Source organism: Sinohyriopsis cumingii, chromosome 2 (assembly GCF_028554795.1).
Source record: "Sinohyriopsis cumingii isolate HCF-2022 chromosome 2, ASM2855479v2, whole genome shotgun sequence".
NCBI lineage: Eukaryota > Metazoa > Mollusca > Bivalvia > Unionida > Unionidae > Sinohyriopsis > Sinohyriopsis cumingii.
In genome coordinates, this window is record NC_142962.1 from 45,219,628 (window position 1) to 45,234,810 (window position 15,183).

General features: G+C 35.7%; 1 protein-coding gene across 2 annotated transcripts in view; it reads left to right on the forward strand.

Moving 5' to 3' along the window:
- LOC149804756 (pre-mRNA-processing factor 39-like) overlaps positions 1-15,183 on the forward strand; it is a 54,594-nt gene that overhangs the window by 13,843 nt on the left and 25,568 nt on the right. For both annotated transcript variants that reach the window (XM_089944011.1, XM_089944003.1), the window contains exons 4-6: positions 855-970; positions 9,949-10,116; positions 11,635-11,815. In XM_089944011.1, the coding sequence (XP_089800137.1) occupies positions 855-970; positions 9,949-10,116; positions 11,635-11,815 (465 nt within the window). The remainder of the gene's footprint in view (positions 1-854; positions 971-9,948; positions 10,117-11,634; positions 11,816-15,183) is intronic.

The window sequence follows — 15,183 nt, forward strand, 5'->3', positions numbered from 1 at the left end:
ACATATTTTTCCATACATCAATTTTCTTTGCAAGGATCAACTTTCTGGTTGCTGTGACATTTGCATGGTAGTGAAACCTAACTATACAAGACAGACTTAAAATACAAGTTTTTTATGAACAGTTATTTCTTGTGTAGAGCTTAAAAGATACGAAAATTAACAAAAAGGGACCTGTAAAAGCATCCTTTGTATGGTTTCTGTCATAGCTGGTTCACTTTCTTAAAGTGAATAATTTTAATAAATGAATTTACTTGCTTCCAAGATTCTATATTTTTGAGATTTAAAATAAAATTTGCACATTTAGTTTTGTAGGTTATATTAAAATCGCTGTTGATTGGTATTGAAAGTTCTTAAAGGATTCCCAGCCACCCCTTTGCACATTTAATAATGAATATTTTAGTATGTATCACATTTGAAGCACAAAACTTTGACCTGGAAATTCTGACAAAACTATCAGGCATCAGTTTTGCCTGACATATTTTTGCATATTTTTTTCTTTGCAGACAACTATTTGATTTCATCATCCGTCAGTCTTGAACAACTGATGGAGTTGAAAGGCAAATATTACGCAATTAGAGAGACCATCTAAGTCCTACATTATTGTAGGGCTTGGATTTGGTGGCAAGAAGGAATCTGAAGAGAGGCTTTGTGGTGACAAATCCAGACTTATGAACTAGGAGGAAGTTTTGTTCACGGTAAACCTAAACAATCGCGCTCGTGAAATCCGTGTACTGTATATATCTGCTGTTATTTACATACAACCATATTCTGAATTGTCAATCTACGAGTGAGGTTTAAACAGTAAAATTCTTCAGAATGACGTTTACACTGCTATCCCTGCATATCTGTTTTAGGTTTTTGAGAGAGGACTGAAGGCAATACCCCTGAGTGTAGATTTGTGGCTACATTACATCAACTTCTATACATCCGAGTATGGAGGTACAGAGCAAGCATTGGCAGATATTAGGAGGTACAACCATGGAGATTTCATTTTAATGTTGTATTCTAGTATTGGTTAGACGTCTTCAGCATACATTACCCAGGGAAAGTCGGATTAAAATCATTATAATGTTGTCCCCATATCTTTTGTTAGGGCAGGTGATGGTGGGTTGGGGCATTGTTTCTTTCGAGGGTACCCTCATTTGGAAAGAAGACATTTTTTTTCACTCCTGGTGCATTCTAGATATGTGCACTTAGGTAAATACTAGGGATAATAGATGCCAAGTTGATGCACATACTGCATATGTAGGTATACAAAATGCAGTATATTAAGTCCTTGGACATGTAATTGAGACTGGTCAACCTCCAAGGAGGACATTGTACACACTATAGTAGAACATCATCCTGAAATGACTTGGGGCAAAACATGCCTTCGTAGAGGTGATATATAATTATTGTCCTTTTATATAAAAATGAATACTGGCTAATGTACTTTGTATGTTAATAATGAAATGTCAGAACGGGTATCATTTTGCTTGCCCCATGATGGAGCAGTAGAGATGGGGTAGAAGATCAATTGTATGAATTCTTCTTTATATAATTTAATTTTGAATTAATGAATCTAATTTAGAAAAATAAATAAGTGAATAAAAATAATATTAAGAGTAAATGGTTAGATTAATTTACTTGATAAGTACACAATGAATTAAATAACAGATGAATAAATAACAATAACATTGAACATTTAATACATACATAAAATTTAAGAATGAAAATGGGTCGTACAAGATGCAATTATTGAAATTGCATCAGTTGATAAATAAGGAAAGATTTCCATTGGTCAGAAAATAATCATGTGATCAGACTGAATTGTGTCTATTTCTGTATAAACTGTACATAGAACTACTTTATACTAACTTCTAAAAAAACAGAGTCGCATGCAAAGTAACTAACTATACGCTGCATGCCTTTAAAACAAAATAAAAACCGTTTATATTTTATTTAGAAAATTGAATAAATTGATTTGACAATCAAATAACACATCTTTGCTGCTTTTCTGAATATAACTAATTCTTTAGATTTGAAAAAGAAATGGGAAACTTAAAAATCTGCGAAGAACATTGGGGCTACAGCACTTTCACTGCAGCTCATTACAAATGAATTTAAAACTTTACATAAATGGATATAGGGTTTGTGAGGATGGTGGTTCAAAAACATTTGGATTCACAGTCCTACAATATAAGATGCTGACTGTGATAGTTAAGACGGGATGGTAGGAGATTAACTTCCTTTTAACCCCTCCCCCTTTTACTGTCAGTGTCAATATCTTGCATTGATTATTGTTGGTCCCCCAATCACAATAACCATTTACTGATAGTCTTGATTTCATTTGTAAGGTCCCCTGTAGGTAGCCTAAACTGTTAATCAACATGAAAACAGATTTAAAGATGTGAAAATTGGTTACGTATCTGGACAATAACATTTCAGCCAAGTCACAATGAACTCATAGCATCAAATCCAAGTGTCCTTCATATGTCAAACAAAACAACACATACTTTGCTTTGAATATTGAACTTCTACTCAGATCACATAATACCAATTAGATTAAGACCATGCTGAGGAATGTTCAAACCCTTACATCGCCTACCATTGGTAGAATTTTTTGTTTGATATTGATGTAGCTATTACGTTGCAGATGGAGAATCCCGTTCTGTAAATAGCTACAAAGCAGATGCCTCAACAAAAATAGGCTTAAACAGGCTCTTAAACTGATAGGAAATATCAGTTGCCGACTCATCAGCTCATATAATGACCTTCGGACATGATTTGCTGTGTGATTTGGCAACTGGCAGTTTATACCATGATAAACAAAAAAAAATCCATGAAAGTCATTTGCTTTGGTATTTGGGAAAATGATGTTCATTATTGTAGAGGGGGAAAAATCCCGCCCCATCTTCATTTTGAAAGTATAGTAATTTTTAATGGCACACAATGATCTTTTTTGTTTATTTTCATTGATGGTCCTTTTTGTCCCAAGATAAGTATCATACAGTTCTAGATAGTTTTTTTATTTCAAGCCTTTTGTCCAACTTGTCAATGTTTCTTAATGACTTACTGAGTTTACATATCGGTGTTGTCATGTTTATGGAGGGAGGACCTATGATGAAAAATCATGCACCACACTGATTTTTTTGGGATGAGAAAATACTAACCACAGTCTGAGGTCCTTTTATATTTAAATGGGGCCCTGAGTGGTCTAAAGCCATCACCATTCTGGATCACTGTCATCTCACCTGCCTGCATGGGTTTGAGTCTCAGGCTCAGCTAATGTGGGTTGTGAGAAAGCTTGCCAATAGTTTCTCGTGGGTCGGTGGTTCTTCCTCCACCAGTTATACTGGCTGCCATGTATAGTCTATTATGTGCTGAAAAATGGCACTAGCCCTACAACAACAAATTTTTAAATTGTAGATTTACTTGATAATTATACAAAGAATTATATAATGGAGATGAATAAATAATAACACTGAACATTAGATGTATGCTTGGAGCATGAAAACATGTCATATATGATGCAATGGGGGGTGTGCCATTTTGTTTTGAGACTACGATGAAGGTCCTTAGGTCAGGTCTTTGTGTAAAAGTTGCCCGTTGTAAAAATAAAACTCCCAACTCTGTGAGTATTTATTCATTGAACTTTGATTTGCATATATTTCGTGGCGGGAGGTCATGGGTTCAAATCCCAGCCAAGTCGTACCAAAGATTTACTAAAATGGTAGTAACAGATGCCTTGCTAGGTGCTCAGCATTAAGAGGTTTTTGTTGGACTGGTTGGCCTGATGTCAGGATATGTTACATGTCTGTGGCATGATGCCTCAGTGATATGACTGAAAAATTGTTAAAGCTACATTAAAAATCCAAATCATGCACACACACACACAAAGAATAATCATTTTTTATGGCACAAAATCTAGAATTTTTTTTGCCTTGATGGACCTGTTTGTCCCAAGAAAAGTCTCAGACTGTTCCAGACAGATTGTAATTCCCATAATTCCCTCCAACTTGTCTATGATTCTTGTTGGCTTATTGAGTTTACATGTTAAATAAAGGTAGAAAACCATTTACTGAGGACCTGTGATGAAAAATCATGCACCACGCTGAGTTTTTGTCTTGGATGAGAAAATACTTACCTGTCTGAGGTCCTTACAATTTAAGTTCAACATTTCTAAAAGGAATGGTGGCCAAGATATTATGTCATTTATGTGCTGTACAAAAGGAATGATTGCCAATATACCAGTCATTTATGCAACCCTATCTAGGTCATATTTTCTGAACAAAATTTGTGCTACCATGATTAGGATTACCAAAACCCACCTATGTTCCTCTGCAACATGTCGGAATCAAAGTAAGATGCTCCTAAATTCATGATGTCATTTCTTTTTGGAGTGATGGTGAAAATGACAACAAAGAAATATTGATCCCCAGAAATTTGTTTCGGTGACCAGCTGTTAACACCTAAAAGTTGTTCCTCAAACATTGGTTCCTCATCCTAGCGTGCTACACTTCCAAGCAGAAATTGAGTTGTTTTTCAGGTAAAATCATATAAAGCAAAGCATTGGATTGTATTCGGGGATAACTGAGCTGCCGTGTCTTTTAAAAAAGCTTTTTTCAGCTCTACAGGTTCTAGTCCATGAAAGCTTATAGTTTATTCTGTTTGTTGTTCAGCCTTTGGTTAGGGCAGGTTTATTAATACAGTTCCTGAGCTACTCGAAGGATTGCCTTCAAACCTTTATACTTGTGTTCGTACCATTGTCTAGTTGGCCCCAGATGAAAATGCTGCTTCTTGGACATTCAATGTGGCTGCCAAAGCAGTTATCACAAAAATCGGGTTACTGCATCTTCTCCTAATGGATAGTCTTATCAACATGGGATTTTTAGTAAAAGACTTCTGACATCTAGTTTGTCCTGATGAAAATGGTGCTGTAATAACAGCAACAAATATAACAGCATATGTGGTCATCTTGAAAATCTTGTTTTTAATACAGCTGATTCAGTACCTGTAGCTTGCCCTTTCCCCGAGAGAAAAATCCTTCTCCAAGCCAGATGCACTATCTTCCTGTCTTGTACATTTTTAGAATATGTGCCATGAATCCTCATCATCGGCCCATCTGCAATATTGTATCCTTGCTCTTTTTTTGGACATTTTTTCGGAGACTTGTGAAACTGCTCTGTAGGATAAAATGCTTCAGTGTTTCACAGTTTTGGGGCCTGATGTTTAGAGCTGTGAACATGTACTTGGGTATCCACCCATTGAAACTAACCTGGGTAATAAATTAGTACTTTTTTCAGATGGATGAACCTTTTGATTCTGACATGATTGGCATTTATGTTCATATACAAATGATGCCAGTCTGCCATCAAATATGGCTGATGTTACTGAAACTTGAGTCTTTATAAAAACTTCCAAACTACTGTTTGGCATAATTTGACCAAGTTTGGATACAAATTATACCATTTTGCCATCCATATGGCTGCCATTACTATAAGTTCAAATTTTTTGTTACAGAACTCCAAAAGAGATAATAGCCTCTATTTGTTTAGACAAATGATGATGAAATAAAATATTTATGAAGATACCAAATGTAGACAAACATTTAAATTTCAAGAAAAAGCTTTCTACTGACTTTGATTTCTTGGTCAAATTCTCTTAGATGTGAGTGCTTGGAGCCTTGTATACCATTTACACTAGCTTATAAGATGAGTCCAACTGCAAACTGCAGTTTGTTAAGAGTAATCAGTATAATAAACAGTGTATGCCTTGACTTGCAGCCACATTGTGCTACAGCAGATCGGGATCTTTGTTGTTTGCAGTTTGACTTATAAGCGAGTATATACTGTAACTGCTATTGAAACGTCATACTCAAAATGGATATTTAAATAAACTGGTCATTAACATGTAGTTATGGACCAATGATGAGAAAACATGCACCATACTGATATGTTCCTGTTGAGACACACCACTTTACATTCTGAGGTCCATTAATGTTGCATTTAAATATTATCAGACTCTCCATTGATTGAGTTGTGGCTTGGCTTGGATGCAGCTATTCAGATTCATTGGCATTATGTCAGGCATCCGTGGGTGCATGTTATGTCATGGATACACAGTAATTGGTTACTGAAATAATTATGCCTTCTCAGCACAAGCAGTGAGGGAAAATTAAACATGCCTTCTCCATAGTTCTTTTATGTACAGTTTTGTTGTTTCTTATCATCCAGTCTTTGTCTTGAATGCTGTCAGGTTCACATATTTCAACTTTAGCCTTTTTACCACTCAGATGGCCCAAGTTTTTGGAGCTTCCATATTTTGATGTGGAAGGGCATGGGTTTAAACCCAGCCAAGTCAAAGTAAAGACTTGTAACAATACTACCTGCAGCTGCCTCACTTGATGCTCAGTATTGTTTTTTTTTTTATAATTTATTGTTAGCACCCTTTAAGATAATAATTAGGAAAATCTGATTACCAGCTGTTTTTGCAGGTGTAAACAAGTTAAGTTTATTTTTTCTCTACCCAAGTAGCAAACTCAGATCTCTCATGTTACCACTATCTACACGTTGGCCACTATATTTTGTGCGGGAATAATTTGTGTGTATTTTGTACTTGTACCCAAACATGAATGTCGAAGTTCAACATAAAATGAGTTAATGTGATGTAGGTGCCCCCCCCCCCATCTCACTGCCTCAGTTTTGATGTGAGCATTTGGACAAAAATACAGTATAAGGGATAGATATTTAAATAAACTGGTCATTAACATTAGACGACAATGTAGTTCTGGATCAATGATGAGAAAACATGCACCATACTGATATGTTCCTGCTGAGACACACCACTTTACATTCTGAGGTCCATTAATGTTGCATTTAAATATATTCAGACTCTCCATTGATTGAGTTGTGGCTTGGCTTGGATACAGCTATTCAGATTCATTGGCATTATGTCAGGCATCCATGGGTTTTTAATTTATTGTTAGCACCCTTTAAGATAATTAGGAAAATATGATTACCAGCTGTTTTTGCAGATGTAAACAAGTTAAGTTTATTTTTTCTCTACCCAAGTATCAAACTCAGATCTCCCGTGTTACCATTATCTACACGTTGACCACTATATTTTGTGCAGGAATAATTTGTGTGTATTTTATGCTTGTACCCAAACATGAATGTCGAAGTTCAACATAAAATGAGTTAATGTGATGTGGGTGCCCCCATCCCCCACCCCGCCATCTCACTGCCCCAGTTTTGATGTGAGCATTTGGACAAAAATACGGTATAAGGGATAAATATTTAAATAAACTGGTCATTAACATTAGACGACAATGTAGTTCTGGATCAATGATGAGAAAACATGCACCATACTGATATGTTCCTGCTGAGACACACCACTTTACATTCTGAGGTCCATTAATGTTGCATTTAAATATTGCCAGACGCTCCATTGATTGAGTTGTGGCTTGGCTTGGATGCAGCTATTCAGATTCATTGGCATTATGTCAGGCATCCGTGGGTGCATGTTATGTCATGGGTACACAGTAATTGGTTACTGAAATAATTATGCCTTCTCAGCACAAGCAGTGAGGGAAAATAAGTGTGCATTCTCCATAGTTCCTTTGTGTACAGTTTTGTTGTTTCTTATCATCCAGTCTTTGTCTTGAATGCTCTCAGATTCAGCATATTTCAACTTTAGCCTTTTTACCACTCAGATGGCCCAAGTGGTTTGAGCATCCACATTTTGATGTGGAAGGGCATGGGTTTGAACCCAGCCGAGTCGAAGTAAAGACTTGTAACAATGCTACTTGCAGCTGCCTCACTTAGTGCTCAGTAATGTTTTTTTAATTTATTGTTAGCACCCTTTAAGATAATAATTAGGAAAATATGATTACCAGCTGTTTTTGCAGGTCTAAACAAGTTTAATTTTTCTCTACCCAAGTATCAAACTCGGATCTCCCATGTTACCACTATCTACACATTGACAAAATTAGAATCAACTGGATTCATGTCCATATTTGTAAGTGTTTATTATGGGAGGTGTGAATACATATTACAACAAAGATATTGAATTGGATATCGTTTGTAACCATGCAAACAATTTTTAACACAAATTTGTTTATATTTAAATTTTGTAACTTTTATTTGTGAAAAGATACAAACTTTATAGCCTGTTGCAGTTTGCAGTTGTCTATGGTTTTGTTTGACTAGACTGAAAGTTTCTCCAATTTGATGTGCATGACTTTTGTCTCCTTTTGTACATTCGCTGATCACGAGTTCTGTTCAGTATTCTAGTAAAACTGCCATCATGAGACATGGTTGTGGGAATTAAGTTATAGCTACAGTGCAGTAATTATTGAATTACTGACGATCCAGATATGGACCAATGATGACCACTCATGCACCATACTGAGATGTTCCTGTTGAGACAGACCACATTACCATCTGAGGTCCATAAAGATGTGATCAAAAACTTTTCCTGTCGCCAAGATAAAACATTTAAATCATCAGCCACGCGTGCAACGAAGAATTAGCTAAGCTTGTTGCCACTCTTGAGGCAGTATTTCTGATAAGTTCTTGGATATGGGTTAGGGTTATTATTGATGTGATCTTGCATCTGGTTGATCAAACTGTTATACAACACTAAAAAATTGTTTTTAATAGGATTTTAACATAACTTTTATTAGGCTTGTATCAACAACAAAAAAATGGGACGAATTTGATATGTGAATATTTGAGGTAAATCTTGTATCTGTTTGGCTGAGCTTGTTATATGAAATTCGTGATTTTGTTCAACTGATTTTATAAAGGGATCGGCACATACTGATAGGGTGATCTGCATCTGATTGTTTGAACCTTTTACCTCATGAAAGTCTACTCTGGTTTCACTATATTTTGTGCAGGAATAATTTGTGTGTATTTTATGCTTGTTCCCAAACATGAATGTCAAAGTTTAACATAAAATTAGTTACATGTGATATAGGTGCCCCCCCCCCCCCCCTTCTGCTGCCTTAGTTTGATGTGAGCATTTGGACAGAAATATGCTGTAAGGGATTGATGTTGGCAGGTGTTTGAATAGTGCTCATGCTAACAATGGTATTCTTTAGATCAAACAAGCAATCACTGGCATAATTTTGCTCATTGGTATTGTTTATTTGGAGTATTTGTAGAGGTAAAGCCACAAACTTTGATGCAAATGCATTATTAATATGCAAACATTAGCACAGGCAAATCCATGAAAAAACACACAAACTGATGCCAATGAAAAAGTCTTTCTCAAAACCACACAAATTGATGCCAATGAAAATGAATGAAACCACAGTATATTACTGGTCCATTTTCGATAAAACTTGGTAAATAGGTTGGACAAGTTGAATTGCCAGTTAAGTCTTCATATTATGCATTTATCTTTTAACTGTGTGGCCCCTAGGGTTGCAAGATTTGAGAGTCAAAGTCCCCTTTGTTTGAACTGGGGTCAGATTGAGTGAAAAACGAGCATTGGTGACAGAACTGGGGGTCAGATTAGTAAAATATGTAAAATCAGCATGGTAGTTTACATAGGTTTGTGTCTTTACCATGGAAAAGAAGAATGCTTAGTGAAATTGTTAAGTTCTGTAAGCAGGTAAGTGTATACCAGGAGTTAAAAAAAAGAATCGACACTGTTTTAAATGTAATAATTTCAGGGGGAAATGGTTAGTGGCATCTTGTCCATATTCATATTTTCACAGGTTGGTCTTGTTTTGCTTTCTCTTAAATTTTGGTCCAGATTCAATATGTTTTATGGGAGGGATTGACTCTAATTCTGGAAAGAAAATTAAACTTTTATTAATCCTGCTAGTGGACTGCCCTCTGTAATTAAATTCAGCAAGTAATTTCTGGAAAAGCAAAATCAGTTTCAGAAGTATTGCAATTTCAGATTTGTTATTTTACAAGATAGAAAAAGTTTTATTCTATATTTTCTTTGTATCAGGTTATATGAGAGAGCTATTGCTGCTGCCGGGACAGATTTCCGTTCAGACAAGTTATGGGACTCGTACATCACCTGGGAAGGTGAACAGGAGAATCTGGTGAAAGTGACTGGTCTCTATGACCGATTGCTCAACATTCCAATACAGCTATATAGCCACCACTTTGACACGTAGGTCTCTTTTCTGTCATGTGATCAGCATGAAAATATGCTGTTGTTATTGGCATCATTGTTGTTGGTTGTGTGATGATCAATGAGAATAATCAAAGATTGGTATGCAATGTGGATAAAGTTTTCCATCATGATTTTCTATGGTTTCTTTTAACCGTATGATTTTTGTGATGAAATAGGGTTATGTATATTTAATTTGTATTTGTTAGTTTTCTCTCCATGATTATATGTTATGTATAATTGCATTTTGGACATGACATTGTCCCAAATCAGGTTCATTGTGTACCTGATTTGGGACACTGATTTTGTTTTGATTTTGGTAAACAAATAGATAGCTAATGTTTTTCCTATGGATGTGGATTAAGTATTCAGATAATTATTAATGCAAACATATTTATCTTTTCTGAGTCTGAGGCACTGGAATTTCCCCCGGTTGTACCTGATGTTTACCACATTCTTTATTATACTTTTAGTTAATAGATTTTATCTTGTTAGCAACTTGGAATATTCTAGAATAAAAAATACAGAATATTTCCAGAAAATGGTAATTGCAACCTAGGTCAGGTAGAGGGGTTTATAATCTTTGAGAAATTATTTGTTCTTGTTTTAACATCTCATAATAGAATCAGCCTTAGTGTTGTGTTCAATATTTCATTGGTGTTGGGATGGTGGAATTATTTAATGAAATTATTATTCACTGTAAATACAAAGTGCTCATCTATAATATTCTTGGACTGGAACATTGATTTGAAATTATAGTCAGTTCAGACAAGGACATCTTTGATTATATTACTGTGATTCATTAAAAGACTTAGCACATCTCCACATCACAGGCTACTGAAGGCACATTAACACATTTTGCATAGCTGCCAAGTGTCCTGTTTTTTCCCCATATGGGAGTACATTTTTCTTGCTAAAAGAACAGTTTTTTTATATAATAATTTTATTAAAAATTTCAGTGTAATTTTCTGTTTAGAAGGGACACTCAGTTCTAAGAGTAAGGTATCAAGCATAAAGGGATATAGGGTAGGAAATGAATGGTTCAGTTGAAATTGAGGCTACCGTGACAGTCTTTAACCACCATATTGGATTACGCAATGCAGTTGTCCCTATCACTATATCTCATCTTTGTGATAATTTTGATTTAGACCACCCACTTTTAAAATTTATTTGTTGAAAATTGTTAATTCTTTGCATTCAGACTAAAAAGAAAATGAAAGAATCATGTGCTCTTTTTATGAGAATGCACTGTTTTTACAGGCTGTAATGTCTCTTATAGACAATACTGGCTGTAATGTCTCTTACAGACAATACAGGCAGTAATATCTCTTACAGACACTATAGTCTGTAATATCTCTTACAGACACAATAGTCTGTAATATCTCGTAGAGACAATACAGTCTGCAATATCTCAGACAGTAGTCTGCAAGAGATATTACAGACTGTTGTCTGTATTCATTGAGAATTGCATAACATTAACAAGAATACATTTGTCTGTCAGATATAATTTACTTTCAGCTTCAAGAGACATGTATTCAAACACCATCCCAAGGAAATGTTGACCCTAGATGAATTCCTGAAGCTGAGAAAAGAGGTCGTGAAGAAATCCAAATCCCCAACAACAGTGGATGATGGAGGAGATGAAGACAGATCCTCAGGGGAGGATGTCCCCCCAGGAATGGAAACTGAGGGAGGAGTGGTAGGAATATTGTTTCATCTTTAGCGTTAAACAATTAAACTAGTTTTGTCTCGTCTGAAAAGCATGGGTATTATTTGACAGTTATTGCAAGCACCAGGGTTTTCAAATTGTGCTCCATACATTCATGTTTAAGGGACTCATTTGCATATAATACTTGGTTTCACTTCACCTCTTAATCTTGCAAATGACCATTTATAATGTTTCTAACACTAATAACCAACCTACAACTGCCCACCCCCACCCCCCGAAAAAAACCACTGCAAAATATAATAAATACTATGGGTCTGGCCTTCGTGACCAAAAAATATGTAAAGATTTTGTTTGTAGTAGCACTTTTTGGCATTGATCGCCTGAAAATGACAATGGCAGGTTTACTTGATAGTCTTGCTGACAGATGATACCAACTCACTATATGAAACCTATTTTTTGATAATCATGAACTAATCCTAGTGGCGCATGTAGTTTCTTGCATGCTTTCATGGTATAATTGATTTCACTGTTAAGCAAGCCTATATCAGTGCCCCAAGTACCTTTAATTATGATGTATGTGCTTTCTCATTTATAGCTATCCTAACCAGATGAGCTTATGGGATGGTCTGTTGTCCATCATTAGTCGTCTGTCATTCATTAGCACAAGTTTATTATTGTTACTCTAAACTACTTGGAGGCATTCCTTTGAAGCTTTACACACATGGTCCAGTTGGTTCTAAATGGAAAGTGTGTTCAGACATCTGGATAGGCTGTCATCCATCTTGAAAATCATTTTGTCACAACTCCTACATGGCTGGTGATATCAACATGGGATTCACTAAAAGACTTGTAATGTCTAGTTGGTCCTAAATGAAAATTGTGCCAGTCTGAATCTCTATGGCCATCAGTCACTGTGTTGAAAATATTAAAGCTATTCCTGCTAATTGGATCGTAATATCAATATGGGTTTTTTGCTAAAAGACTACTTACAAAGTCTAGAAGGTGATACCTGATAGAATGTGCAGCCATTCCCTCCCATCTGCTGGAGTGGTCTAATCACCCCTGGTTTCGTTTTTATCTTTGTAACTTGTCAGAGGGAGATGATCGTCTTGTTTCATTTTTTCAGCTTGGTGGTGAGAAGTTGTATATATCATTAGCCACTAGTGCCTCCAGTGCATCCTCATGTTTTGGTCACGTAACAATTTTTTTATATTTTGTAATGACCTATTGTTGCAGTTGGTGTATTTAATTTTGGTCTGCATTAATGCAGCCAGGCTTTGAATGAAAAATTTTCAACCAGCTTGGATTTGGCTTGAGCAACAGTTGGAGGGAAAAAAAACAAAACCAAAAATAAGTTTATGTGTCAAAATGCTTGTTAAAAATGAAGTGACTAGAAGATTGTGTTTGGCACATTTTTACAATTACATCTGTATTTGTATGTTATACTGGTGGGATACGAGACTGCACAAGATTAATAAATGGACAAAATGTAAAATTGAATAGATCCTTTAAATTTATACAAATGATGCTGGTCTACTGTTAAATTTAGCTGCTGTTACTAAACATTTAAAAAATTTTAATAACTTGGGTTTAAAAAAAAACCAAGAAAATTTGATCAAATTTAACAGAACATTCTCTAGCTTGGTCATTTCTCCTTTATACCAGTGATGCCAATCACTATCCAATGAGGTCCACCATTGTTTAAAAAATTATTTACTAAAATACTGCCCAACAGACTGAACAACTCGGACAGAATGCATCCATGTAAAGAGACTTTCCAATATTGGATAAATTATGTTAATTTGCCATCAGGTATGGCTGAAGACTTGTAAATGAGAGAAATTTTGAAACAACTGTTTTCATAACGTGCAGTCAGTAGTATTGGAAGAACATTTTAAAGAACCCATTCCACTAACCCACATTCCTTGCCACAATTTCACACAATTTTTTACTTTCTTAGCATGGTGAAGCAAAGGTTGTTAAATAATGTATGTGTGATTATGTGCGTATGTGGCTGAGCTAATTAATGTATGTGTGATTGTGTGCATTTGTGGCTGAGCTAATTAAGGTATGTGTGATTGTTTGCACATGTTGCTGAGCTAATTAAGGTGTGTTTGTATGCATATATGTGGCTGAGCTAATTAATGTATGTGTGATTGTATGCATACATTTGGCTGAGCTAATTAAGATGTGATTGTATGCATATATGTGGCTGAGCTAATTAATGTATGTGTGATTTTGTGCATATGTGGCTGAGCTAATTAAGGTATGTGTGATTGTGTGCATTTGTGGCTGAGCTAATTAAGGTATGTGTGATTGTGTGCATTTGTGGCTGAGCTAATTAAGGTATGTGTGATTGTATGCATATATGTGGCTGAGCTAATTAAGGTATGAATGATTGCACATGTGGCTGAGCTAATTAAGGTGTGCTTGTATGCATATATGTGGCTGAGCTGATTAATGTATGTGTGATCGTATGCATATATGTGGCTGAGCTAATTAAGATGTGATTGTATGCATATATGTGGCTGAGCTAATTAATGTATGTGTGATTTTGTGCATATGTGGCTGAGCTAATTAAAGTATGAATGATTGTACATGTGGCTGAGCTAATTAAGGTAGGTGTGATTGTGCATATATGTGGCTGAGCTAACAAATGTATGTGTGATTGTATGCATATGTGGCTGAGCTAATTAAGGTATGAATGATTCCACATATGGCTGAGCTAATTAATGTATGTGTGTTCGTAAGCATATGTGGCTGAGCTAATTAATGTTTGGCTGAGCTAATTAATGTATGTGTTTGTAAGCATATGTGGCTGAGCTAATAAAGGTATATGTGATTGTGTGCGTTTGTGGCTGAGCTAGTTACGGTATGAATGATTGTTTGCACATGTGGCTGAGTTAATTAAGGTATGAATGATCATTAGCACATGTGGCTGAGCTAACTAAGGTATGTGTGATTGTATGCACATGTGGCTGAGTTAATTAAGGTGTGTTTGTATGCATATATGTGGCTGAGCTAATTAAGGTATATGTGATTGTGTGTGTATGTGGCTGAGCTAGTTACGGTATGAATGATTGTTTGCACATGTGGCTGAGTTAATTAAGGTGTGTTTGTATGCCTATGTAGTGGAGCTGATTCGATTTTGATGTAATTTTAGCAGTATTTCAAATTGATCAAAATTTTTCATTTGAACCATTCTGATGTCGGCAGTTGGGCATGCATGTTTTATAAAGAAAAACCTGCAGCAGTGTAGAAAATATTTAGACGTGATTGTCTTTTTTTATCCCCCGGCCGAGTCGTACCAAAGACTTATAAAAATGGTACTAAGAGCTGCCTCGCTAGGCACTCAGCATTGAGAGGTTAGTGTTAGGACTGGTTGGCTTGGTGTCATG